The sequence below is a fragment of the Chiloscyllium punctatum genome, chromosome 8 (assembly GCF_047496795.1).
Source record: "Chiloscyllium punctatum isolate Juve2018m chromosome 8, sChiPun1.3, whole genome shotgun sequence".
NCBI classification, from domain to species: Eukaryota; Metazoa; Chordata; class Chondrichthyes; order Orectolobiformes; family Hemiscylliidae; genus Chiloscyllium; species Chiloscyllium punctatum.
The window spans coordinates 119,990,972-120,018,851 of NC_092746.1; the positions used below are offsets into that span (position 1 = coordinate 119,990,972).

General features: G+C 48.3%; 1 protein-coding gene across 1 annotated transcript in view; it reads left to right on the forward strand.

Moving 5' to 3' along the window:
- LOC140480271 (vasoactive intestinal polypeptide receptor 1-like) overlaps window positions 1-27,880 on the forward strand; it is a 93,016-nt gene that overhangs the window by 33,493 nt on the left and 31,643 nt on the right. The window contains exons 2-7 of the mRNA XM_072574981.1: window positions 2,773-2,893; window positions 7,962-8,069; window positions 10,139-10,257; window positions 18,322-18,419; window positions 18,514-18,646; window positions 24,534-24,687. Of these exons, the coding sequence (XP_072431082.1) occupies window positions 2,773-2,893; window positions 7,962-8,069; window positions 10,139-10,257; window positions 18,322-18,419; window positions 18,514-18,646; window positions 24,534-24,687 (733 nt within the window). The remainder of the gene's footprint in view (window positions 1-2,772; window positions 2,894-7,961; window positions 8,070-10,138; window positions 10,258-18,321; window positions 18,420-18,513; window positions 18,647-24,533; window positions 24,688-27,880) is intronic.

The following is a 27,880-nucleotide window of genomic DNA, read 5'->3' on the forward strand; positions in this document are numbered from 1 at the left end:
GTCATTGATGGAGCAGCTGAAGATGGTTGGGGTCTAGGACGCTCCCCTGAGGAACTCCTGCAGAGATGTCCTGGAGCTGAGATGACTGACCTCCAACAACCTCGACCATCTTCCTTTGTGCCAGGTATGACCCCAACCAGTGGAGAGCTTGCCCCCTGATACCCATTGATTCCAGTTTTGCCAGGGCTCCTTGATACCACCCTCAGTCAAATGCAGCCTTGATGTCAAGGGCTGTCCCTCTCCCCTCACCCTCTGGAATTCAGCTCTGTGTCCATGTTTGACCCAAGGCTGTAATGAGGTCAGGAGCTGAGTGACCCTGGTGGAACCCAAACTGGGCATCACTGAGCAGGTCATTGCTGAGCAGGTGCTGCTTGATAGCCCTGTTGGTGACACCTTCCATCACTTTACTGATGATCGAGAGTAGACTGATGGGGCGATAATTGGTTGGGTTGGATTTATCCTGCTTTTTATGTACAGGACATACCTGGACATTTTCCACATTGTGGGGTAGATGCCAGTGTTGTAACTGTATTGGAACAGCTTGGTTAGGGGTGCGGCAAATTCCAGATCACAAGTCTTCAGTACCATTGCTGGAATGTTGTCAGGGCCCATAGCCTTTGCAGTATCCAGTGTCTCCAACCGTTCCTTGATATCACGTGGAGTGAATGGAATTGACTGAAGACTGGGATCTGTGATGGTGGGGACCCACTGGGGGAGGCCGAGATGGACCATCCCCTCAGCACTTCTGGATGAAGGTTGCTGGGAGAGCTTCAGCCTTATCTTTTGCTCTGATGTGCTGGGCCCTTCCATCGTTGAGGAGGGGGATATTTGTGGAGCCTCCTCCTCCAGGGAGTTGTTTAATTGCCCACCACCATTCACAACTGGATGTGACAGGACTGCAGAGCTTAGATCTGATCCGTTGGTGGTGGGATCGATTAGCTCTGTCTATCACTTGCTGCTTCTGCTGTTTGGCAGGTAGTCCTGCTTGGTGGCTTCACCAGGTTGACACCTCATCTTCAGGGATGCCTGGTGCTGCTCCCAGCATGCCCTCCTGCACTCTCCATTGAACCAGGGTTGATCCCCTGGCGTGATGGTAATGGTTGAGTGGGGGATATGCCGGGCCATGAGGTTACAGATTGTGCTGGAGTACAGTTCTGCTGCTGTTGGTGACCCACAGTGCCTCATGGATGCCCAGGCTTGAGTTACTGGATCTGTTTGAAGTCTGACCCATTGAGCACGGTGATAGTGCCACACAACACCATGGAGGGTAGTCTCAATGTGAAGGTGGGACTTTGTCTCCACTAGGACTGTGCGGTGGTCGCTCTTTCCGATACTGTCATGGACAGATACACCTGCAGCAAATGAAGATTTGGTCAAATAACATAATAATGTGAGATTAGAGAAATATACTTGTCAGCCAGGATTCAAGTCTAGGTGACTTGCTGTGTGGTTCCACTAAGTGTACTGTGACAATCTCTGGGGTGTCTGATGCCATCATCTAGTGGGTGATGTTGGCATACTCACAGAGGGGTGCCACCATTACCCACTGCCCAAAGCCTGCCCCTCCTTCCCCCCCGCCCCCCCGTCACTTTAGCAGGTGGTTCTGTCTTGGTCTCGCCACCCAACCTCACCCACTACTCCACAGCCACTGCCCCCCCAAATGCCACTCCTCACCCTGGACTTGTGGGCGGGCCAATGTCAGGAAGAGGGTTCATGGATTTCCCATTTGGGATGGCCTCATGGGACCTTCAACTCGATTGGTCAGTTTGAATCTTACTGTTTGCCATCAGCGATCGAAAAAAATCGACTTGCCCATTTCCTCACAACAACAATATCGCTGGAGAAACTCAGCAGGTCTGGCAGTGGAGAGAAAGCAGAGTTAATATTTCAAGTCTGGTGTTTCTTCATCAGAATGGCCTACTGCTACTTCTAATTAACACGCTCTTAATAAATTCAATGAACTGTCAGAAAATTACAATAAATCTTTGACTGCCCACGTTAGGTAACTGTGATTGCAACCCCCTAATATGCACGAGTAATCCCCAGTGACTTATTCCCATACGTATCTCTCAATGTCAGTAAAAGTGATCTGTACATTGTTGTTTTGGGGGGGGGGGGGATCATAGCTATTTAGATTAGATTCTCTACAGTGTGGAAATAGGCCCTTTGGCCCAACAAGTCCACACCGACCCTCCAAAGAGTAACCCACCCAGACCCATTCCACTGTATTTACCCCTAACTAATGCACCTACACGATGGGCAATTTTGCACTGCCAATTCCCCTGACCTGCAGGTTTTTGGACTGTGGAAGGAAACCCACGCAGACACGGGGAGAATGTGCAAACTCCACACAGACAGTCGCCCGAGGCTGGGATCGAAGCCCGGATCCTGGCACGATGAGGTAGTAGTGGAGAGTGGGGACATGCGGATGCTGGAGATCAGAGTCGACAGTGTGGTGCTGGAAAAGCACAGCCGGTCAGGTAGTATCCGAGGAGCAGGAGAGTCGATGTTTCGGGCATAAGTGGGAATCAAACCCAGGTCCCTGGCGCTGTGAGGCAGCAGTGCTAACCACTGAGCCACCGTGCCGCTCCGTGGCATTTGGGCATCTTGGTCCTTACAATGCTTTAAGAAGTTGTCAATTGCCTGGGTGACTGTAGTCATTAAAATGCTGCAAAATGTTTGATGTTAATTTCATGCTTACAATCTTCTTTCGGTTGCTGGAGTGATTAACCGCTATTATAATAATAATGTGTTTGTGTTTTATGGTCACAGGCAAGCACTATACATCCAACGTGTGAAATTCTTCAACGCATCCTAGAGAATAAGGCCAGCTGTACACAGATCATAGCAAACCAGTCGAGAGAATTTAACAATGCCACTGCCGAGTCATCTGGTATGTGGCTTTGCTTCTGTTCTGTCCCAGCGTGCGCACTCTGTGGAAAGACAACCACCCCCACCACCAAGTTGCATAATTCCCAAATGAGAAATGTTCCTATTTTTAAGGTGCTATGTCAGAGAGACATGGAGGTGTAGGGCACGGAAACAGACCCTTCGATTTAACCTGATTTGATTTGCCGTCACATGTCCCGAAGTACAGTGAAAAGTTTTGTTAGAGAACAGTACGGACAGATCGTAGTAAGCAAGGACATACAGCGCATAGGGTGAAAAATAACTTGGACACAGTAAGACATCCATATTACAGTGCACAGGACGTGCACTAGATAAGATCAATATTAACAAGGTCAGCATTATTTGAAATTAGGGAATCCATTCATCAGTCTAATAACAGCTGGGAAGAAGCTGTTCCTGATCCTGCTGGTGCCTGTGCTCAGGTTTCTGTCCCCTCTGCCTGATGGAAGAGGCTGTAGGAGACCATTCCCGAGGTGGGAAGGGGGTCAGTGATGATGCTGGCACCCTTTCATCAGGAAACGCCCTTCATCAGGAATGAGGCATATTGTCAATTCCCATTCACACTATCTGTAACAGGTTTAAAATTCAGAGGATTTCAGTTGACACAAACCGATTCTGACAAATTTAAATGGGATGGATCACCAGTTTCCCCCAGATATAATTGCTAATAGGTGTGTCCATCGAGTGTAGGCATCTGTTCTAATGCAAGTGGTCCACGAAGCTCCCTTGGTCATGGGGGAGATCATGGGGGAAGGCTGTGAGGAGAGGTCACAAAGAGAGATGTGGGACAGTCACAGAAGGAGGTCTACAGAGGGGTCACAGGGAGGTCATGGGGAGGGTACACGGGGGGTCACAGGGAGGTCATGGGGAGGGTACACGGGGGTCACAGGGAGGTCACAGGGAGGGTACGGGGGCGTCATGGGGAGATCATGGGGAGGGTTCATGGGGAGGGTACACGGGGGGGTAATGGGGAGGTCATGGGAAGGGTACACAGGCGGGGTCATGGGGAGATCATGGAGAGGGTACACGGGTGCATCATGGGGAGATCATGGGGAGGTTACACGGTAGTCACGGGGGGCTCATGGGGAGGGTACATGGGGGATCATGGGGAGATCATGGGGAGGGTACACGGGGGGGGGTCATGGGGAGATCATGGGGAGGGTACACGGGGGGGGTCATGGGGAGGGTACACGGGGGGGGTCATGGGGAGATCATGGGGAGGGTACACGGAGGGGGTCATGGGGAGGGTACACGGAGGGGGGGGTCATGGGGAGGGGACACGGAGGGGGGGGTCATGGGGAGGGTACACGGAGGGGGGGGTCATGGGGAGGGTACACGGAGGGGGGGGTCATGGGGAGGGTACACGGAGGGGGGGTCATGGGGAGGGTACACGGAGGGGGGGGGTCATGGGGAGGGTACACGGAGGGGGGGTCATGGGGAGGATACACGGGGGGGGTCATGGGGAGGGTACACGGAGGGGGGGGTCATGGGGAGGGTACACGGAGGGGGGGGGTCATGGGGAGGGTACACGGAGGGGGGGGTCATGGGGAGGGTACACGGAGGGGGGGGTCATGGGGAGGGTACACGGAGGGGGGGTCATGGGGAGGGTACACGGAGGGGGGGGTCATGGGGAGGGTACACGGGGGGGGTCATGGGGAGGGTACACGGAGGGGGGGGTCATGGGGAGGGTACACGGAGGGGGGGTCATGGGGAGGGTACACGGAGGGGGGGGGTCATGGGGAGGGTACACGGAGGGGGGTCATGGGGAGGGTACACGGAGGGGGGGGTCATGGGGAGGGTACACGGAGGGGGGGTCATGGGGAGGGTACACGGAGGGGGGTCATGGGGAGATCATGGGGAGGGTACAGGGGGGGTCATGGGGAGGGTACACGGGGGGGTCATGGGGAGGGTACGGGGGGGGTCATGGGGAGGGTACACGGGGGGGTCATGGGGAGGGTACATGGAGGGGGGGGTCATGGGGAGGGTACACGGGGGGGGTCATGGGGAGATCATGGGGAGGGTACGGGGGGGTCATGGGGAGATCATGGGGAGGGTACAGGGGGGGGGTCATGGGGAGATCATGGGGAGGGTACAGGGGGGGGTCATGGGGAGGGTACAGGGGGGGGTCATGGGGAGATCATGGGGAGGGTACAGGGGGGTCATGGGGAGATCATGGGGAGGGTACAGGGGGGTCATGGGGAGATCATGGGGTGGGTACACGGAGGGGTCATGGGGAGATCATGGGGTGGGTACACGGAGGGGTCATGGGGAGATCATGGGGAGGGTACAGGGGGGTCATGGGGAGATCATGGGGAGGGTACAGGGGGGTCATGGGGAGATCATGGGGAGGGTACAGGGGGGTCATGGGGAGATCATGGGGAGGGTACACGGGGAGGGGTCATGGGGAGATCATGGGGTGGGTACACGGGAGGGGTCATGGAGAGATCATGGGGATGGTACACAGGGGGGGTCATGGGGAGGGTACATGGAGGAGTCATGGGGAGATCATGGAGAGGGTATCATGGGGAGGGTACGGGGGGGTAATGGGGTGGGTACACAGGGGGGGTCATGGGTAGATCATGGAGAGGGTACACAGGGTATCATGGAGGGATCATGGGGAGGGTATGGCGTGGTCTCAGGGAGGTCATGGGGAGGGTACATGGGGGGGGGGGGGGGGGAGGGGGGGTCACAGACAACGCCACACTCACAGGAATCCGATTCACGAGAGAGGAAGAAAAGGACAACCAACTCCCATTCCTAGACGTGATGGTACAGAGAACACCGAACGGAGAATTCACCACAAAGGTTTACAGGAAAGACACACACACAGACCAAGTCCTAAACTATGAAAGCAACCACCCCAACACACACAAAAGAAGTTGCATCAAGACACTGTTCAAAAGGGCCACAACACACTGCAGCACACCAGAACTGCAAAAAGAGGAAGAAGAACACCTATACAATGTATTCGCCAAAAACGGATACCCCCGCAATTTCATCAACAGATGCCTAAGGGAAAGACAACGGAATGAGGACATGCCACAACCCAAAGGACTAGCCACGTTACCATACATCAAAAACGTTTCTGAACTGACAGCCAGACTACTGCGACCACTAGGACTCATAACAGCACACAAACCAACAGCCACGCTCAGACAACAACTCACCAGAACGAAGGACCCGATACCCAGCATGAGCAAAACCTACGTAGTGTACAAAATCCCATGCAAGGACTGTACAAAACATTACATAGGACAAACAGGAAGACAGCTAACGATCTGTATCCATGAACACCAACTAGCCACGAAACGACACGACCAGCTATCCTTAGTAGCTACGCACGCAGATGACAAGCAACATGAATTCGACTGGGACAACACTACTATTATAGGACAAGCCAAACAGAGAACAGCCAGGGAATTCCTAGAGGCATGGCACTCATCCACAGACTCTATCAACAAACACATCGACCTGGACCCAATATACCGGCCACTGCAGCGGACAGCTGGAACTGACAACCGGAAGCGGCAGAGACAGGCCACTACAAATGCCAGAGGAAAGATCACAGAAGTGCTTCACAGGAGGCTCCCAAGCACTGAGGATGTCACCTAGACAGGGGACGAAACGTCTGCAACACAAATTCCCAGCTTGGCGAACAGAACCACAACAATGAGTCTAAATATTCCATTACATCAACGCAATGCAGATGGCTTTATTATTAGGTGGGCGCATTGTAAAGGATGAAGGAGTCCATTTGAGTGGAAAGGGAGTCCTTGAAAACCAAAGCATCATCCTAAAAGGCAAAAATATTCCTTGACAAATTCTCAAAGGGGTGCATGAACAAAAATGTTATTTTGAAATGGGTTCAGTTCTCTGGTGACAGTACTGAGCTTCCATCACTGAAACATCACTGTGCAGTTTGCCAACAAAATGGCTCAACTCTGAATATTCTGAGGTAAAAACAATAACTGCAGATGCTGGAAAGCAAATACTGGATTAGTGGTGCTGGAAGAGCACAGCAGTTCAGGCAGCATCCAACGAGCAGCGAAATCGACGTTTCGGGCAAAAGCCCTTCATCAGGAATAAAGGCAGTGAGCCTGAAGCATGGAGAGATAAGCTAGAGGAGGGTGGCATCTCCTCCCCCACTCACCCATTGTACTCTATGCTACTCTCTCCCCACCCCCACCCTCCTCTAGCTTATCTCTCCACGCTTCAGGCTCACTGCCTTTATTCCTGATGAAGGGCTTTTGCCCGAAACGTCGATTTGGCTGCTCGTTGGATGCTGCCTGAACTGCTGTGCTCTTCCAGCACCACTAATCCAGTATCTGAATATTCTGAGCTGAGGATTCACTGCAATGATCATGACAGAACAACAGATTTTTGAACGGATCTCTCATAGTTAATCTTTCTCTGCATCTTCTCTGTATCTGTAACACTGTATTCTGTATTCTGTTCTATTGCCCCGATGAACTTGTGTAAGGTATAATAGCACACAAAACAATACTTTTCACTGTATCTCAGTACATGTGACAATAATAACTCAAATTCATATGGTCGAAGGAAGGTGGGTAAAGATTCTCCGGTCAGGGAGCTTTCTTTAGAAGGTTTCACCTTGTATGAGGCATTGGCAATTTTTAAAATTTGTTCACAGGATGAGGGCCACACTGGCTGGACAGGCATTTATTGCCCAGAGGTCAGTTAAGGGTCAGCCACGTGGCTGTGAGTCTGGAGTCACATGTAGGCCAGACCTGGAAAAGATGACAGTTTCCTTCCCTAAAGGACATGAGTGAACCAGATGGGGTTTTTTTTCCATCAACTGACTCTAAATTTCAGATTTGTACTGAATTCAAATTCCACCACCTGCCCTGGCAAGATTCAAACGCAGGTCCCCAGAATGTTACTGGAGGCCTTGCGGTTAACAGCGCAGTGATAATACCACGAGGCCATTACCTTCCTTTGGTAAAGGGGAGTCTGTAAATGCTCATGAGGTAATATTGGAGGAATGACACTTACCTTGAGGCTCTGACATTTCTGTGGTTCCCTCTCTGCAGGTTGCCTTTGGGAATGGAGAACTTTGATCTGTTGGCCCTCAGCTATGATCGGGGAAGTAGTCAGCAGGCCCTGTCCGGACTTTGGGGACCCTCCTTCAGTGAAGACAAGTAAGCATTTTCTTCTGTTGGTAACATGTCCTAATCTTCATCTCAATGAGCAGCAGAACAGTGATCGAACTCTGGGCAGATCTTTTGAAAGAGCTGTCATAGTGAGAGTTAAGCAGTCACTTGCTGGCCTGTGAGATTCATCCTGTAAAGCTGATGATGGCTCCAGCTTGGAGCCTTTCCTCACTCATCTGGGGGTCGCTGGCTGGGCCCAGCATTTATTGCCGGTCGCTAGTTTCCCCCTTGAGAAGGTTGCCTTCTTGAACCGCTGCAGTCCACCTGCTGTGGGTTGACCCACAATGCCCTTAGGGAGGCAATTCCAGGATTCTGACCCAGAGACACTGAAGGAATGGTGATATATTTCCAAGTCAGGATGTGTGACTTGGAGGGGAACTTGCAGGTGCTGGTGTTCCCATGTATCTACTGCCCTTGTGCTTATAGATGGAAGTAATCAAGGGTTTGGAATATGCTGTGAGAGTAGAATTAGAACCAGGTTAGTCTGATAGAAGCCAAACTACTATTCCAAATATCAGGAAAACTGTTCAGTGTTTAGTGGATTGTGGGAAATAGCCTGAAACTAATAGTGGTGGTATGGTAATTTGTCTTATTAATGAGGCACTTAACTATGATCCAGTAGGATTTAGTGATGGTTCTATGGATGGAGAGAGTATTAACATCTTGCTATTGTGGATAATAATAAGAATGTATGTTGGAATTCAGTTAATTAAAGAGAGTATTGATGGGATTGGTGGTAATGAGCAGAATATTCTTTTTAGTTCACTGATGTGACATGCACATCACTATCCGGCCAATATTTATTATCCATCACTAATTGGCCTTGAGAAGGTGGGGGGTGAGCTACCTTCTTGAACCGCTGCAGTCCACCTGGTGTAGGTAGACCCACAATGCCATTACGGAGGGAATTCCAAAATCTTGACCCAGCAACAGTGCGAGAACAGCTGATGTATTTCTAAGTCAAAATGGAGTGTGGCTTAGAGGGGGATTTGCAGCTGGTGGTGTTCCCGTGTGTTGCTGTCCTTGTTCTTCTGGATGGAAGTGGTCATGGGTTTGGAAGCAGCTGTCTGAGGATCTTTGGTGAATTCCTGCAGTGCATCTTGTAGATGGTCCACACTGCTGCTACTGAGTGTCAGTGGTGGAGGGAGTGGATGTTTAAGGTGATGGATAAGGTGCCAATCAAGCGGGCGGCTGTATTCTGGGATGTTGAAACTAAATATTGGTGAAGACACAAGATTGACTTATCTCGAGGTTTCATGGTGGTAAAATGGTTTGAAGTACTTTACTCCGTTGCAAGCTCCATTCCGAATGTACCTGTATTTTGTTCTGTGATAGCTGGTGGTTTTACGAAACACTTTATAAAAACAAATCCTTCTTTATTTTCTCTTACATGCGATATTTTAGCTGCAGTTACCTGCACCGGTCATGTTAAAACTCTGAAACAGAGTTCTGTTTCTCTTTGAAAATGGAACAATGAATCTGCCCAAGGACAGAGTACAGGGACCAGAGGGGATCTCTGTTCACAATACTGTCTTACCATGGACTCCAAAGTGTAAGAGAGCTCATGGCCACTTATGACCCAGTCACAAATCGCTTTGACAACAAAATAAAGGTGGCATGGTGGTTAGCACTGCTGCGTCACAGCGCCAGAGACTCGGGTTCAATTCCCGCCTCAAGCAACACTCTGTGTGGAGTTTGCACATTCTCCCCATGTCTGCATGGGTTTCCTCTGGGTGCTCTGGTTTCCTCCCACAATCCAAAAATGTGCAGGTTAGGTGAATTGGCCATGCTGAATTGCCTATAGTGTTAGGTGAAGGGGTAAATGTAGGGGAATGGGTCTGGGTGGGTTGCTCTTTGGAGGGTCGGTGTGGACTTGTTGGGCTGAAGGGCCTGTTTCCACACTGTAAGTAATCTAATCTAAAGGCGGAGGTTATCTTACGAAAATAAAAAAGCTTGATGCCTCCATATTATCTTCGTTCTGTATGTTTTACCTTGCCAGCGTTAAATTCGATCTCACTGTTACTTCAGTCTTCATCCATTTGGTTTATTTTGTTTAGATGTCACTGGCGTGATATACCGCAAGTGCACAGAACATGGCTGGAGCAAACTTATTCCCGACTTCAATGAGACTTGTGAACTTCCGAGAGAACTCTCCTATGGATTCAGTAGTAACCTGGTGTGTGCATGTGGTGTTTAGGCATTTCCTGTCCGCAGCCTTTATTACGCGGCTACAGCACGTGAATTCCGAACATCAGAAGACCCTTATAAATTTAGTCCAGGAGGGTTGATTATTCTCCGAGGCTCATCGTTATTTATTTTTTTGATGAAGTGTGGCGGGGGGGGGGGGGGGGGGTTGTTTGTTGCCCAAGCCTGAATGACTCAAATTGAGTGGGTTGCTCGCCCATTTCAGAGGGCAGTTAGGAAGAAGCAGGAGCAGAGGGAGTTGGGTGGATATGTGCATGGGTCATTAAAGGTGGCAGGATGGCGAGAGGGCAGTGGGGCGAAACAGGTTGGCACTCCAGTCACTGGAGTTCAGGAGCGTGAGAGGTGATCTCATTAAAACATATGGGATACTTCAGAGCTCGACAGGGCAAATGCTGAGAGGATGTTTCTCCCCATTGGACAGTGTAGGAGCAGAGGGAGTAGTCTCAGAATAAAGGGGCAGCAATCGAAGACTGAGATGAGGAGGAATTTCTTTGAGTTGTAGAGTCGTACGGCACAGAAACAGACCCTTTGGTCCAACTTGCCAGTGCTGACCAGATGTCCCAATCTGACCTCGTTCCATTTGCCAGCAGCCGGCCCATATCCCTCCAAGCCCTTCCTATTCATATACCCATCCAGATTTCTTTTAAATGTTGTCATTGCACCAACCTCCACCCCTCCCTCCAGGCGGACGTGAGGACTGCAGATGCTAGAGAGTCAGAGTCGAGAGTGTGGTGCTGGAAAAGCACGGCAGGTCAGGCAGCGTCCGAGGAGCAGGAGAATCGACGTTTCGGGCAAAAGCCCTTCCACAGAAATGAGGCTGGGAGCCAAGGGGGCCCCCTCCCATTTATCTCACCACCCCCCTCAGCTCACAGCCCCTCACCACTTCCTCTGGCAGCTCATTCTATTCACAGTGCTACAAAGTTGCCCTTAGGTCTCTTTTATATCTTTCCCCTCTCACCCTAAACCTATACCCTATGGTTCTGGACTCCCCGACCCCAGGGAAAAGACCTTGTCTATTTATCCTATCCATGCCCGTCATGATTTTATAAACCTCTATAAGGTCGCCCCTTAGCCTCCGACGCTCCAGGGAAAACAGCCCCAGCCTATTCAGCCTCTCCCTATAGCTCAAACCCTCCAACCCTGGCCACATCCTTGTAAATCTTTTCTGAACCCTTTCAAGTTCACTAGCAGGAAGACCAGAATTGAATGCAGTATTCTAAGAATGGCCTCACCAATGTCCCAAACAGCTCCAATATGACGCCCGACTGAGTCTTTTGAATTTCTTGCCACCGAAGACAAAATAAGACACATAGGAAGCTGGAATCCAAAATGGACAAGCAGGAGGCTGGAAGAACACAGCAAGCCAGGCAGCGTCAGGAGGTGGGGAAGTCAACGTTTTGGGTACTAACCCTTCTTCAGGACTGGTAGTTGTGTCCTCCACCTCCTGACGCTGCCCAGGCTTGCTGTGTTCTTCCGGCCTCCTCCTTGTCTAACAATGAGTTATGGGGGCAGAGTCCTTGTGTATAACCAAGGCTGAGACGGAGATATTGTTGATCACTCAGGGAATCAGGAGTTACGGGGAAAGGATAGGACAGAGTGAATGTGAGGAATGTTGGATCAACCATGATCCTGTTGAATTAGCGAGTTTTGAGAAGATTTGTAGTTCAGGTTGAGTTTCTGGATGTAGGTTTGCTGGCTGAGTTGGAAGGTTCATTTCCAAATGTTTTGATACTAGTTACCTAGTAGGTGACGAAACATCTGGAAATGTACCTTCCAGCTCAGTGAGCAAACCTACATCTCGATCCTATTGAATGGTGGAGCAGGCTTAAGGGGCCAGATGGTCTATCCCTGTTCCTATTTCTTATGACCCTATGTGTCCTCGGCTTTATTAAGGGGGAAATAGTGTACAAGTGCAATGATACTTGAAAAGACCTTGACAAGTGTATTGTATACACTTGTGGGCACCGTACAGAAAAGATTTGAATACATTGGAGGAAGTGGCTCTAGAGATGAGAAACTTCAGTGCTGAGGATAGATTGAAGAGGTTGGCACTGGACTTCCTGAAAAGAAGAACATTGGGAAAAGATTGGAGAGAGGTTTTCAAAATTTTGAGTGGTGGTCACCCTGTGATGAGGGGTATTTTGATTTGGAAAGGATGTAGGCAAGATTGAAAGGGTTGTTACCGGGACTGGAGGGTTGGCGTTGGAGTAATAAGGAGAGGCTGGGATTTCTTTCACTGGAGCGCCAGGAAGTGACCTGATAGAGGTTTATGAAATCGTGAGGAACAAAGATAAGGTGAACAGTAAAGGTCTTTTCCCTGGGGAAGGGGCGAGTTCAGAACTAGAGGGCATAGGTTTAAATGTGAGAGGAGAAAGATTTAAAAAGGAAACTTTTTCACACAGAGGCTGGTTCGTGTGCGGAATGACCTGCTGGAGGAAGCGATAGATGCAGGTACAGTCGCCCCATTAAAAAGACAAGTACATGAAGGTATAAAGGGGTATGGCCCCAAGGGGCAGGCAAGTGGAACCAGTTTAGTTTGGGGAACGTGTTCAGCATGGACTGGTTGGTCTTTTTCCATGCTGCATGATTCTCTCGCTCTGTAGAGTCGATACGCTTAAATTGTCCCCTCTCATGGAAGGCGAGAAAAACCAAGAGGACACGGATTTAAAATGATGTCCAAACAAAGCAAGGACAGCGGGAGGGAAAAACACCGTCCTCACCCAGCATGTAGTGAGGGTGTGGAATACACCGCCTGGAAATGTGGTGGAGGCAGGTTCAACTGAGGCCTTCAAGAGGGGCATCGGATGATGCTTTGGATAGAATTGTTGCAGAAGGATAAGGGGAAAGGGCAGGATATCAGCGCTGTACAATACAACCAGAGCAGACCATCGTGCAGATGCAGGCACAGTGGATTTTGTCCACCCCATAATACTTCAGGGCATGAAGACTCCGTAGCATTGCTGTGGGTCTGGGGTCACATGGAGGTCAGACTGGCGAAAGGTGGCAAATTTCCTTCAGTAAAAAGGACATGGGTGAAGTCGAGGAATTTTTCTCCAAAAAGCCAGAAGTGGTTGCCCAGTCACTATTATTGAGGCTAACCGTTGATTTAATGAATTGAATTGAAATTATCCCTGGTGTTCTGGTGGGAATAGGAACCTGTGTCCTCCCTGGCCAGGTCACACAGCGGATCTCTGGATTAGTAGTTTGAGAAAAATACGAGACCACAGCCACCCCATTATCATTGTATATGCTTTATTTTTAAAATAAACTAATTCAGTTTCACAATTTACTGCATTTCCTTTGACAGTTTGGACTCACTCCCACTTGCTTGTTTTCTCGTGATGGCTATTCACTGCTTTGCTTCTTTGACTGTGCACCATAATTGTATTTACCATACTTCTCCAGCCCACTTTCATTTGTTTACGGAAGTAATTGTCAGTATCACTTTGTAATCCTACAGTTGGGTGACTTCAACAGTTGTGATCACTTAGATTAACAATCCTTTGCATAAACACTTTATTGAATCACTCCCCCCTTCTATGTTTCTTGTGTTTGAGCTAACTCTGTGCCAATTTGCTCCCAGTCAGCTGATGCAAATCATCTTGCAATCTTTCAAAAGAATGACTGATTCTCTATTGCGGGAACTGAAAACATCAGGTAGAATTGGACTCCCAGTGCGGTGATCTGTGTGGGCACACCGTGCGCAGAATATTCCTGCACAGGGTTTGAGCTTTAAGGAGAGGCTGAATAGGCTGGGGCTGTTTTTCCCTGGAGTGTCGGAGGCTGAGGGGTGACCTAATACAAGTTTATAAAATCATTGGGGGGAGGGGGAGGGGGGGGGTGCAGGGGGCATGGATAGGGTGAATAGACAAGGTCTAGATTAGAGTGGGGCTGGAAAAACAGGCAGGTCAGGCAGCAGCCGAGGAGCAGAAAAATTGGTGTTTCGGGCAAAAGTCCTTCATCGGGAAACCCTAGACTCTGATCTCCAGTCCATCTGCAGTCCTCACTTTTGCCTGAATACACAAGGTCTTTTCCGTGGGGTGGGGGAGTTCAGAACTAGAGGATGTAGGTTTAAGGTGAGAGGGGAAAGATTTAAAAGAGTTACTATATACAGATGTCATCCTCCTATGAGGGGGTGATAATGAGTGTGTGAGAGAACGGGAAACTGTAAGGTCACCTACTGGCCTCATATGAGATTCCTGTCTCTCCTCTCAATGCAGGAATGGCCCCAATCCTCCAGGTGAGTGGCCTGTTCCTCAAAAGGGTGACATTTTGACTATCCTACCACCCTGTGTGACTCAGCTACACCTAGATTTTCATTCTGTCATGGGATATGGGCATCACTGGCTGGGCTGCAATTAGTTAGCCATACCTAATTGCTCCTTGAACTGGGCAAGTGAGGGGCATCCAACCATCAGGCTGTGGGTCTGGAGTCACATATTCTGCAGACTGGGTAAGGATGGCAGATTTCCCTCTCCAAAGGATATTAAGTGAACCAGAGGGAAAGACTTTGTCTATTTATCCTATCCATGCCCCTCATAATTTTGTAAACCTCTATGAGGTCACCCCTCAGCCTCTGACGCTCCAGGGAAAACAGCCCCAGCCTGTTCAGCCTCTCCCAATAGCTCAGATCCTCCAACCCTGGCAACATCCTTGTAAATCTTTTCCGAACCCTTTCAAGTTTCACAACATCCTTCCTATAGCAGGGAGACCAGAATTGCACGCAATATTCCAACAGTGGTCTAACCAATGCCCTGTACAACCACAACATGACCTCCCAACTTCCCTACTCTTATACTCCAACCCTCTTGAAATAAGGGCCAACATTCCATGACCCTTCCTGATGACCTGCTGCACCAATGTGCTAGCTCTGTGTGTTTCATTTACAAGTATCCCCAAGTCCCTTTGTGTTGCAACCTTCCTGCAGTTTTCTCCCATTTAAATGATACTCTATTCTTTTGGTCTCCTCTCCAAAATGAGCCACATTTGCCCACATTATACTCCATTTTCCATTTTTTTTTACCCACTTACTTAAACTTATCAATATCTCTCTGTAAACTGCCTCCCTCTCGCAACCTGCCTTTCCACTGATTTTTGTATCATCTTTAAGTTTGTCTAAAATATATTTGCTTCCTTCCTCCAAGTTGTTAACATATATTATAGAACATAGAACAATACAGCGCAGAACAGGCCCTTTGGCCCTCGATGTTGCGCCGACCTGTGAACTATTCTCAGCTCGTCCCCCTACACTATCCCAAAATCATCCATGTGCTTATCTAAGGATTGTTTAAATCTCCCTAATGTGGCTGAGTTGACTACATTAGCAGGTAGGGCATTCCACACCCTTGCCACTCTCCGCGTAAAGAACCTGCCTCTGACATCTGTCTTAAATCTATCAACCCTCAATTTGTAGTTATGCCCCCTCGTACAAGCTGACGTCATCATCCTGGGAAAAAGACTCTCACTGTCTACCCTATCTAATCCTCTGATCATCTTATAAATGGTCCCAGCACTGATCTCTGTGGAACTCCACTGGCCACAGGTCACCAATGTGAAAAAGAAACCTCTGATCCCCACTCGCTGTTTCTTGCCCATAAGCCAATTCTCATTCCATGCCAATATCCTACCGTCAACACTGTGGTTACAACAGTGTTTTGCGAAATACCGTGTTAAATGCCTTTTAGAAGTCCAAATGCAACACATTAACTGGTTCCCCTCGATTCATTCTGGTTGAGACGTCCTTGAAATTAGTCAGATATAATTTCCCTTTTCCAAAGCCGTGCTGACTCTGCTTGTTCAGATTATGATTTTCTAAATGGTCTGTCATTGCCTCCTTATTAATTGATCCCAGTAATTTTCCAACAATGTTTGGTTATCTGGCCTGTAGTTACCTGCTTTTTGAATATGGATAACACCATTAACAGTTTTACAATCCTCTGGTACTTCTCTAGAATCCAGTGTCATTCAAGAAAAATTACAACCAATGCATTCACTATCTCTGTAGCTACCTCTTTCAGAATCCAAGGGTGCAAGCCATCTGGGCCAGAGAACATATCCATCTTTGTCACAAGTACTTAATGCCTGTATTCTTCAGTGTTAATGCAATGTTTGATGCAACCACCAAAGGGATTGATGCAAAAGACCACTTTAACTTCTCTGCCGTTTCTTCATTCCCCATAACCATCCTTCCAGATTCATGAAAGAATGTTCACTTTGACAACTCTCTTCCTTTTTATGTATTTTTTAAAAAACTCTTATTGTCAGTTTGTAGATTCCTCAAGTGATTTGCCCACATTGTTTATTTTCTCTGTCTTTACTATCTTCTCAGTCCTCCTTTGCTGAATTAATCCCAGGTTTTAGGATTATCATTGACTTTCACCTCCTCACACACTTTTTCTTTCAACTTTAACTTCCTGGGTTAGCCGTAGGTTAGACATGTTCTTTGTCCCTGGGGGGGTTGTTTCATTGGGAATCGTGAGTTGACATGTTAAATGTCTGCCAGTCCTTGCTTACTGTCATTCCAGTGACCCAGTGGTATCATTGCTGGAATGTTACTCCAGAGACCCAGGGAATGTTCTAGAGGAACTGAGATCGAATCCCATCACAGCAAATAGTACAATGTCCTTTCAATTCTAAACAAATCTGGAATTCAGAGTCTGATGATGACTATGAAACCCTTATCCATTGTCAAAATCCATCTGGTTCACTAATGTCCTTGAGGGAAGGAAACTGTCATCCTTACCTGGTCTGGCCTACATGTGACTCCAGACCCACAGCAATGGGGTTGACTCTGAACTGCACTCTGGGTAATTAGGGATGGGCAATAAATGTTGGCCTAGCCAGTGACACCCTCACCCTGTGAATGAACTAATCTATCTGCCCAATCCATTTAAAGAGATTCCAAATAGTTAACAATTTCAAAAAATGATTTTTATCCGGAGAAGGAAGATGGGAAAATGAGGGGATGGAGGTGTGTTACAGATCGACTATGGCCAAAAAAGATTACCTCAGAGTACAATGGGATTTCGATCAAATGGGCCAAATGGGCCGAGGTGCGGCAGATGGAGTTTAATTCAGATAAATGTGAGGTGCTGCATATTGGTAAGACAAATCAGGGCAGGACTTATACACTTAATGGTAAGGTCCGGAGGTGTGTTGCTGATCAAAGAGACTTTGGAGTGCAGGTTCATAGCTCCTTGAAAGTAGAGTTGCAGATAGATAGGATAGTGAAGAAGGCGTTTGGTATGTTTGGCTTTACTGATCAATGCATTGAGTACAGGAGTTGGGAGGTCATGTTGTGGCTGTAAGGACATTGGTTAGGACACTTTTGGAATACTGGTTCAATTCTGGTCTCCCTCCTTTAGGAAGGATGTTATGAAACTTGAAAAGAGTTCAGAAAAGATTTACAAGGAAATTGCCAGGGTTGGAGGGTTGAATAGGGAGAGGCTGAATAGGCTGGAGCTGTTTTCCCTGGAGTGTTGGAGGCTGAGGGGTGACCTTATAGTGGTTTATAAAATCATGAGGGGCATGGATAGGGTAAATAGACAAAGTCTTTGCCCTGGGGTGGGAGAGTCCAGAACTAGAGGGCATAGGTTTAGGGTTAGAGGGGAAAGATTTAAAAGGGACCTAAGGGGCAAATCTTTCACACAGAGGATGATGAGTGTATGGAATGAGCTGCCAGAGGAAGTGGTGGAGGCTAGTACAATTACAACATTTAAAAGGCATCTGGATGGGTATATGAATAGGAAGGGTTTGGAGTGATATGGGCCAAGTGCTGGCAAATGGGACTAGATTAGGTTAGGATATCTAGTCAGCATGGACGAGTTGGACCGAAAGGTCTCTTTCTGTGCTGTACATCTCTATGACTCTATGATCTTGCTCAGTGATGGATCAGGCTTGGGAAATTAACTACCTATTCCCTTAAAGCTTTCTGAAGAGTGAACTTGAGCTAAAATTGACATGCTCTGCTTTTAGTTGGTACAATCAACAGTGTGCACAATTTAAAATGTTTCTCTTTTTTAAAAACCTATATCAGAAGACTTATTATTTCAACGTTAAAAATGGGTACACAGTCGGATATGTTACATCCATGATCACCTTGATAATCGCTATCATCATATTCACAGCCTTCAGGTATGAGGTTTGATCGATTACAGATTTTGTTCATTCGGCCATTGTTTTGAGTGTGTCTGCGTGTGTGTAACAAATTGTCTATCACCTCACCCAGGAAATTTCACTGCACTCGCAATTACATTCACTTGAATCTCTTTGTCTCCTTCGTCCTCCGCGCTGCTTCAGTCTTGACCAAAGATGCCATCTTTTTCTCGAGCAACGCAATCGACCATTGCTCCATCTCAACGGTAGGACATCTTTATGTTAATTCTAATTGGCAAAGAGTGATATGCTTCTTGATTGAACCATGAAAATGGAGGACGTTATCCTGTCTCTCTCAGTCTGTTATACACAATCCCAGTGGAAGGGGGATACTGGGGGATGACTTTTGCTGGAGTCCTAGCTGAAGTAAACCCCAACGCTTTTTTTCTTTCTTTTTGTTTGGTTTATTCATGGGATGTGGGTGTCACTAGCTGGAGCAGCCTTTATTGTCAAATTACCCCTTGTTTTGAGTGTCTTGCCAGGGCCAATTCAGAGAATAGTTAAGAGTCAACCAGATCACTCAAGGTCTGCAGTCACATGTAGGCCAGACCAGTTAAAAACAATCGATTCACTTCGCTAAAGGGCATTAGTGAACCATATGGAACATACAAAATTCCTACAGTACCTCTTACGTAGGGCTAACATTGAGTTCAAATCTCACCATCTTCCCTGGTGGGATTCCAACTGATGTCCTCAGAGTATTGGGAGCCTCTGGGTTACTAGAGTGCAGTACAGTGGCTCAGTGGTTAGCACTGCTGCCTCACAGAACCAGAGACCCAGGTTCGATTCCAGCCTCGGGCAACTGTGTGGAGTTTGCACATTCTCACTGCGTCAGTACGGGTTTCCTCCGGGTGCTCTGGTTTCCCCCAGTCCAAAGATGTGCAGGGTAGAGCGGATTAGCCATGGGAAGTTGTCTGTAATGTTCAAGGATGTACAGGTGGAGGGACAGGTAGCATTGAGGAGGTGGGGAGGCTGTGGAAGGATTTGAGGAGAAAGTGAGGACTGCAGATGCTGGAGATCAGAGCTGAAAATGTGTTGCTGGAAAAGCGCAGCAGGTCAGGCAGCATCCAAGGGGCAGGAGAATCGACGTTTCGGGCATAAGCCCTTCTTCAGGAATGTGGAAGGATTTGGACAGGTTAAGAGAGTGGGCAAAGAAGGATGGAGTACTATGTGGGAAAGTGTGAGGTTATGCACTTTGGTAGGAAGAATAGACGCATGCATTATTTTCTTAATGGGGAGAGAAATCTGAAGTACAAATAGACTTAGGAGTTCTAGTCCAGGACTCTCTCACAGTAAACTTGCAGGTCGAGTCAGTAGTTAGGAAGGCAAATGTAATGATGGCATTTATTCTTAGAGGACTTGAATATAAAAGCAGGGGTGTACTCCTATAAGGTTCTGGTCAGACCACCTTTGGAATATTGTGCGCAGTTTTGGGCCCCATATCTCAGGAAGGACATACTGGCCCTGGAGCATGTTCAGAGGAGGTTCGCAAGAATGGTCCCAGGAATGTTATGCTTACCATGTGAGAAACATTTGAGAAGTCTGGAGTTCATACTCGATGGAGTTTAGAAGGATGGGGGTGGGGGGTATCTAATTGAAACAAACAGAATACTGAATGGCCTGGATGGAGTGGATGCTGGGAAGATGTATCTATTGGTAGGAGAGACTAGGACCTGAGGATATAAACTTAGAGTAAAGGGAAGACCCTTCAAAATGGAGATAAGGAGAAACTTCTTCAGCCAGAGAGTGGGGAATCTGTGTAATTCACTGCCACAGAAGCCTGTGGAGACCAGGTCATTGGGTATATTTAAGACTGAGATAGATAGGTTCTTGAGTAGCAAGGGGATCAAGGATTATGGGGAGAAAGTGAGAGAATGGGGGTGAGAAACTTATCAGCCCAGGATTGAATGGTGGAGCAGAGTCAATGGGCTGAATGGCCTAATTTCTGCTCCTATGACTTAAGGTCTTATGGTTGGGCTGGACTAGCAGGGACTGCTCTTTGGAGGGATTGGTGCTGGTTCAATGGGCCGTATGGCCTCTTTCCACACTGTAGGGTATTGTATAAGCCCAGTGATGTTATCACTGCAGCACCACCTCCTGGATATCTGGGCCCTAAGACTATAAGACAGAGGGGTAGAAGTAAGGCCATTTAATCATGGCTGATGGGTATTTCAATTCCACTTCCCCACTCTCTCCCAGTATGCCTTAATTACTTGAGAGATCAAGAATTTATCAATCTCTGCCTTGAAGAGATTTAACATCCTGGTCTCCACCGCGCTCCATGGCAATGAATCCCACAGGTCCACCACTCTCTGGCTGAAGAAATGTCTCCTCATTTCCATTCAAAATTGACCTCCTCTAATTCTAAGGCTGTGCCATGGGTCCTAGTCTCCCCGCCTAACGAAAACAACTTGCCAGCGTCCACCCTCTCTAAGCCGTGCATTATCTTGTAAGTTTCTATTAGATCTCCCCTCAACCTTCTAAACTCTAATGAATACAATCCCAGGATCCTCAGCCATTCATCGTATGTTAGGTCTACCATTCCAGGGATCACCCGTGTGAATCTCCACTGGGCACGCTTCAGTGCCAGTATGTCCTTCCTGAGGTGTAGGGCCCATAACTGGACACAGTACTCTAAATGGGGCCTAACTAGAGCTTTATAAAGTCTCAAAAGCACATGATTGTGCAATACTGCATTCTGTGCACATCCTATCACCTTCATGACAACAAATTGTTGCATTTCAATAAGTACTACACTCTGTGAAACGCTTTGGGATGCTCTGAGGTCAAGAAAGGTGCCATACAAATGCAACTCCTTGTCACAATGTCCGACTCAAATTGTCCATGTCGAACTGGGGTTTGTTTAAGTGGAATTATTGGGAATAAGCTTTCATCAGGTCCCTTCAGTGCCATTCGTCTCAACATGATCAGGTTGGCCCCGAGTTTGGAGGGACTGCCTTATCTTGAGCGACTGGATAGGCTGGGGCTAGACTCGGAGTTTGGCAGAATGAGAAGAGACATTATTGAAACACACAAGAATCTTAGGAGACTGGATAGGGTCGATGTAGAGAGGCTGTTTCCCCTTGTGGGAGAGTCTGGGACCAGAGGGTACGGTCTCAGAATAAGGTGTTGTGCGTTTAAGACAGAAATGAGGACTTTCTTCTGTCAGAGGGGAGTGAGTCTGTGGACTTCTTTATCTCAGAGAGCTTTAGAGAAAGGTCATTAAATTTGCTCAGGGCTAAGACAGATGTTTAATCAGTAAAGGAGTCAAGGGTTTTGGGGGAAAAAGGCAAGCAAGTGGAGTTGAGGGTTATCAGATCAGTCATGATCTCGTTAAATGGCGGAGCTGATTCGATGGGCTGAATGGCCTACGTAAACGGTCTAACCAAATGAAATAGGGATTGCTAGAGATGGTCACCCCCCCCCCCTTTGGTCAGCATCATTAATATGAGATGAACGATGTAAGAAAATATTATGAACTAAGGCTGGCTCTGTACTGACTGGAGTTTAGCAGAATGAGAGGTGATCTGGTTGATTCGGAGGGAGCATCACAGATCAGATACGCAAAGACATTTCCCCTTGGGAGGGAATGTAGAATGAGGGGGACACTTAAAAAATAAGAGATCGCTGTTAAGAACTGAGAGGACGGTGGTTTATTTTCTATCAGAGGGTCACAAGGGTCTGGACTGTTATTCCCAGTGAGCACTGGGGGCTGGGTCATTGAATATGTTCAATTCAGAATCAGATTATTGATAGATATTGGGACGTACAGCGCAACTGAATCTCTGTCTGGTCAGCCGTACTGGAGTATTGCGTGCTGTTTTGGTCACCACACTACCAGAGGGACGTGGAGGCTTTGGAGAGAGGGTGGAGAAGGTTCACCAGGATGTTGCCGGATCTCGAGGGTATTGGCTACGAGGAAAGGTTAAAAAGACGAGGATTGTTCTCACTGGGAAAACAGCGGCTGAGAGGAAACCTGATAGACATCGACAAAATTATGAGAGGCTTTTTCCCCCCAGAGTTGAAGTTTCAATTACAGGGGGAGTGTTGAGATTAGATTCCCTACACTATGGAAACAGGCCCTTCGGCCCAACCAGTCCACACCAACCCTCCAAAGAGTAACCCATCCAGACCCATTCCCCAACTATCCTAGATTTACCCCTGACTAATGCACCTAGCACTCTGGGCAATTTAGCCTGGCCAATTCACCCTAACCTGCACATTTTTGGACTGTGGGGGGGAAACCGGAGCACCCGGAGGAAACCCACAGACACAGGGAGAATGTACAAACTCCACACAGGCAGTCGCCTGATGCTGGGATCAAACCCAGGTCCCTGGCGCTGTGAGGCAGCTGTGCTAACCACTGAGCCACCGTGCCGTCAATTTAAGGGAGATGTGCGATGTAAATTTTTCACACAGAGAGTGGAAGGAGCCTGAAAAGCACTACCAGAAGAGGTGGTGGAAACAGGCAGGTTGGCAATATTTCAGAGGCATCTGGATGATGACATGAATAGGGAGGAAATAGAGTGATACGGACCGAATAAGGGCAGAAGGTTTGTTTTTTTTTTAGTTTAGTTAGAGCATGATGGTCGGCACAGCCTTGGAAGGCCGAAGGGCCTGTTTCTGTGCTGTGCTTCTCTTTTGTTCATTATTTAACAGTGGAGTAGATTCAGGAGTCAAAATGTCTGGTCCTACTAATATAGAGGGCATGCTCCCACTTGTGAAAGGATTGAGAACACAAGGCTCAGATACGAAGACACGTGCACAAGAGGCAAGTATGAATAAAGTAGAGAAAAATGGAGGTGTAGTGGGAAAAGAGTTCCATCAGGGCTCGACAGAGTAAACGCAGGAAGGATGTTCCCAATGGCCAGGGAGAATCCTGAACCAGGGAGTCACAGTCTAAGGATAACTGGAGTAGACCGTTTAGGTCCGAGATGAGGAGAAACACCTTTAGCCAGAGAGAGGTGAGCATGTGGAATTCTCTACCAAAGACGGCGGTTGAGACCAAGGCATTGAATGGTTTCAAGAAGGAGTTAGATATATCTCCCAGGGTTAAAGGGATGTGGGGGAAAAAAACAGGAAGAGGACACTGAGTTAGATGATCATGTTGAATGGTGCAGCAGGCTCGAAGGGCTGAATGGCCTACTCCTGCTCCTATTATCTATATTTCTGTGAATGTCACTAGATAAGTAACATAGAACATTACAGCACAGTACAGGCCCTTCGGCCCTCGATGTTGCGCTGAACTGTCATACCAATCTGAAGCCCATCTAAATTCTATTCATAAATCTGCAATTGAAAAGCTGGTCCATTGATAACGAATGAGATAGTCATCAATTGCTGGAAAAACTCCATCTGGGTCACTAATGTCCTTCAGGGAAGGAGATCTGCCATCCAAACCCGACCTGGCCCCCCATGTGACTCCAGACCCACAGCAACTTGGTTGGGTCCTATCTGCCCTCTGTAAGGGTCTGAGCAAGACACTCAGTTCAAGGGTCAATGAGGGATGGGCAACAAACACTGGCTTTATCTTTGAACCCCCCCTCCCCCACCATGTCTCATGAAAGAATTACTCTTTAACAAAGTGATAAGGAAGTTTTTTCAATGGGTGAGTGGTTAGAGTATGGAATGTACTGGCTGGAAAGATGGTGGAGGGCAGGGTCAAGATAAGGGCAGTGGGGGTTGGGTGGTTGTTTGGTGCAAAGGGGAATAGCAGTGAACCCTCAGCACAGGAACAATGGGCCAAATGGCCTCTTTCTGCACGACAGCAGTTCTGTGATTTGTTGTGGTCTCATGTTGGCAATCGATCTGGTGGGGGATTTAGTTGCAACCTCCATCCCTCGCTCAGAGTATGGGAATGTACCATCCCGTGAGGGAATGTGCCAGCCCGTGAGTGGAGAGTGAGGGAATGTACCAGCCCGTGAGTGGAGAGTGTGGGAATGCATTTCCACTGAACAGAAAACAAGGGGAGGCTGATGGAGGAATCAAGGCTGCGCAGAAATTCATTGAGGAGCTTGGAGACCAGTTAGCTCAAAACAACCTTTCCTTATTCTGGGTGGATCAATGTCATTTCCTCTTTTTCACGTTCTCCAGGCGACCTGTAAAGCTGCAGTCACCGTCTTCCACTACTGCACCCTGGCCAACTTCACATGGCTCATGGTCGAAGGATTGTACCTCCAGACCCTGCTCAGCCTTGCCTTTGTATCGAACAAAAAGTACTTCTGGTCGTACTGTTTCATCGGTTGGGGTCAGTATTTCACGTTTTGCGGAGGGCCGGGGATTGGATTGAGGTGGGAAGTTGGAGGTGGGGAGCTGGTTTTGGTCGTTGGGCCTGTGTGGGGATGTGACAGGGGAGGGGGGTGGAGCGTGCTGGGCATGACCATTGGTGGCTCACTCTGTTGGCATTTCTGGAAGAGGGGCTCAAGACTCAGAGTGGAGGGATGATCTGATGGTCGAATGGATATTTCTCCTGCCCAGCCTGGACTCCAAACGTTAACTTCACTCAAACAGAGTCCAAGTCCACAAGTTTAGCAGGAGCTTCATTTCGGTTAGTTGCTCCCCATAAAACCCAGCCTCCCCCACTCAAGACCAGCTCCCCATGCTTACATGACTGAGTGAGCCTTCATTAATACATCCGTAGCCTGGTTTCCCTCGTTTCGTTCGGTCTCAGCCATTCCTTCAGAGTAGGGGCAATGTTAGCACCAGCGGGTCGTGGTTCGGGTGTGCAACATCTTGTCTGAAAGGATGGTTGGGTTGGCACATTGGACCAGTGGCTGGCACTACTACCTCAGTGTGGGGCTGGAAAAGCACAGCAGGTCAGGCAGCATCCGAGGAGCAGGAGGATCAATGTTCCTTCATCAGGAATGAGGCTTGAGGGCCAAGGGCTGAGAGATAAATGGGGAGGGGGCTGGGGGGAAGGGAGCTGAGAGTGTGATAGGTGGGTGAAGGTGAGGGAGAAGGTGATAGGTCAGAAAAGAGCGTTGAGCTGATAGATGAGAAGGAAGATGGACGGAAGATGGACAGGTAGGAGAGGCCCAAAAGGCAGTGCCGAGTTGGAAGGTTGGATCTGGGATAAGGTTGGGGGAGGGGAGATGAGGAAGCTGTTGAAATCCACATCTATTCCGTGTGGTCGCAGGGTCTCAAGGCTGAATATGAGCCGTTTCTCCTCCAGGTGTCAGGTGGTAATGGTTTGGTGATGGAGGAGGCCCAGGACCTGCATGTCCTTGACAGAGTGTTGGGGAGGGGAGGGGGTGTTGAAGTGTTCAGCCACAGGGCGGTGGGGTTGGTGAGTGCGGATGTTCCAGAGATGTTCTCTGAAATGAACCGCAAGAAGGCATCCTGTCTCCCCGATGTAGAGGAGACCGCACCAGGTGCAACGGATACAGTAGATAACATTGGTGGAGATACAGGTGAATTTCTGATGGATCTGGAAGGATCCCTTGGAGCCTTGGACGGAGGGGAGGGGGCAGGTTTTACACATTCTCCAGTGACAGGGGAAGGTAAGTTTCCTCATTCCCCTCCCCGCGCCTTATCCTAGTCGCAACCTTCCAACTCAGCATTGCCCCCTCCTTGGCTTGTCCTACCTGTCCATCATCTTTCCCAGCTATCCACTCCACCCTCCTCTCTGACCTCTCACCTTCTTCGCCACCTTTATAGACATATCACATCCTTAGCGACCTTCCTCCCAGCCCTACCCCGCCCCTCCTCCTATTTATCTCCCTCGGCCCACAAGCCTCATTCCTGACGAAGGGCTTATGCCTGAAACGTTGATTCTCTTGCTCCTCGGATGCTGCCTGACCTGCTGTGCTTTTCCAGCATCACACTCTCAACTCTGATCTCCAGCATCTGCCGTCCTCACTTTCTCCTACTACCTCATCCCAGCCTCGGGCAACTGTCTGCGTGGAGTTTTCACATTCTCCATTTTCTCCCACAATCCAAAGATGTGCAGGTTAGGGTGGATTGGCCGCAGGAATTTGCAGATAGTGTGCAGGGATGTTCAGGTTAGGCGGGCCCTTCATGGGAAAAGTTAAAAATCACACAACACCAGGTGACAGTCCAACAGGTTTATTTGGAAGCATTAGCTTTCGGAGCGCTGCTCCTTCGTTAAGTAACTCGTGGGACAGGATCATAGGACACAGAATTTACAGCAGAAGATCAAAGTGTCATACAATATATTAGACAAACCTAGAAGGTTCCTCAGGTAAGGGGAGAGGTTGAGGAGCTGGGGTCTCCATGGTAACCTCAGCTGGCATGAGTATTGAACCCACGCTGTCACTATCATTCAGTATTGGAAACCAGCCGTCCAATCAACTGAGTAACCAACCCTTAACAGTAATCCTGCCATCACACCAATGGGTATTTGTAACCAGCTTACCTAGACACATATTGACACAGGTCTGGGGTGTGTGGGGACTGAAGCCAGATTAGATTAGGTTATTTATAGTGTGGAAACAGGCCCTTTGGCACAACAAGTCCACACCGACCCACTGAAGCGCAACCCACCCAGACCCATTCCCCTACATTTACCCCTTCACCTAACACTATGGGTAATTTAGCATGGCCAATTCACCTGACCTGCACATTTTTTTTGGACTGTGGGAGGAAACCGGAGCACCCGGAGGAAACCCACGCAGACACAGGGAGAATGTGCAAAGTCCGCACAGAGAGTCGCCTGAGGTGGGAATTGAACCTGGGTCTCTGGTGCTGTGAGGCAGCAGTGCTAACCACTGTGCCACTGTGCCATGCCAGATCTCTCTGGCTCAGAAGTGAATGCACTACCATAGAGTCATTCATCGTGGAAACAGACCCTTCATCCATGCCAACCCGTTTCCCAAACTAAACTCGTTCCATTTGCCAATGTTTGGCCCATATCCCTCTAAACCTTTCATCTCTTTAATCACTTAGAATGGGTATGCAGGTTTTGATTAATTAAATACAGGGATGGGGTGGGTCTGGGTGGGTTGCTCTTCAGAGGGTCAGTGTGGTCTTGATGGAGTGAATGGCTTGCTTCCACGCTGTAGGAATTCTATGACTCAAGGCAGAAACCCTCATAACATGTGCAAACAGTGGGAAAGGCACAGGTAGAATGGTGGCAAGGTCACTGGACTCGTAAACTAGCAGACCGAGGAGGAAGGGGTCCAAATCTCACAGCGACTGATAGAATGTAGATCTCATTGATTGAATAAATCTGGGATTGAAAATTCATCTCAATATTGACAACAGTGAGCACTACCATTGATCATTCTTAAAGTGAAGTGAAAGGTACATTACCTAAAACTCAACTGGACTTTCCACATCAACATTGTGGCTCCTCCCAAAGGCCTGTCCACCATCTCCAGGCACAAGTCAGGAGGGTGATGGAATACTCCCCACTTGCCTGGATGGGGGCAGCTCCAACAACACTCAAGAAGCTTGACACCATCCAGGACAAACCAGCCCAT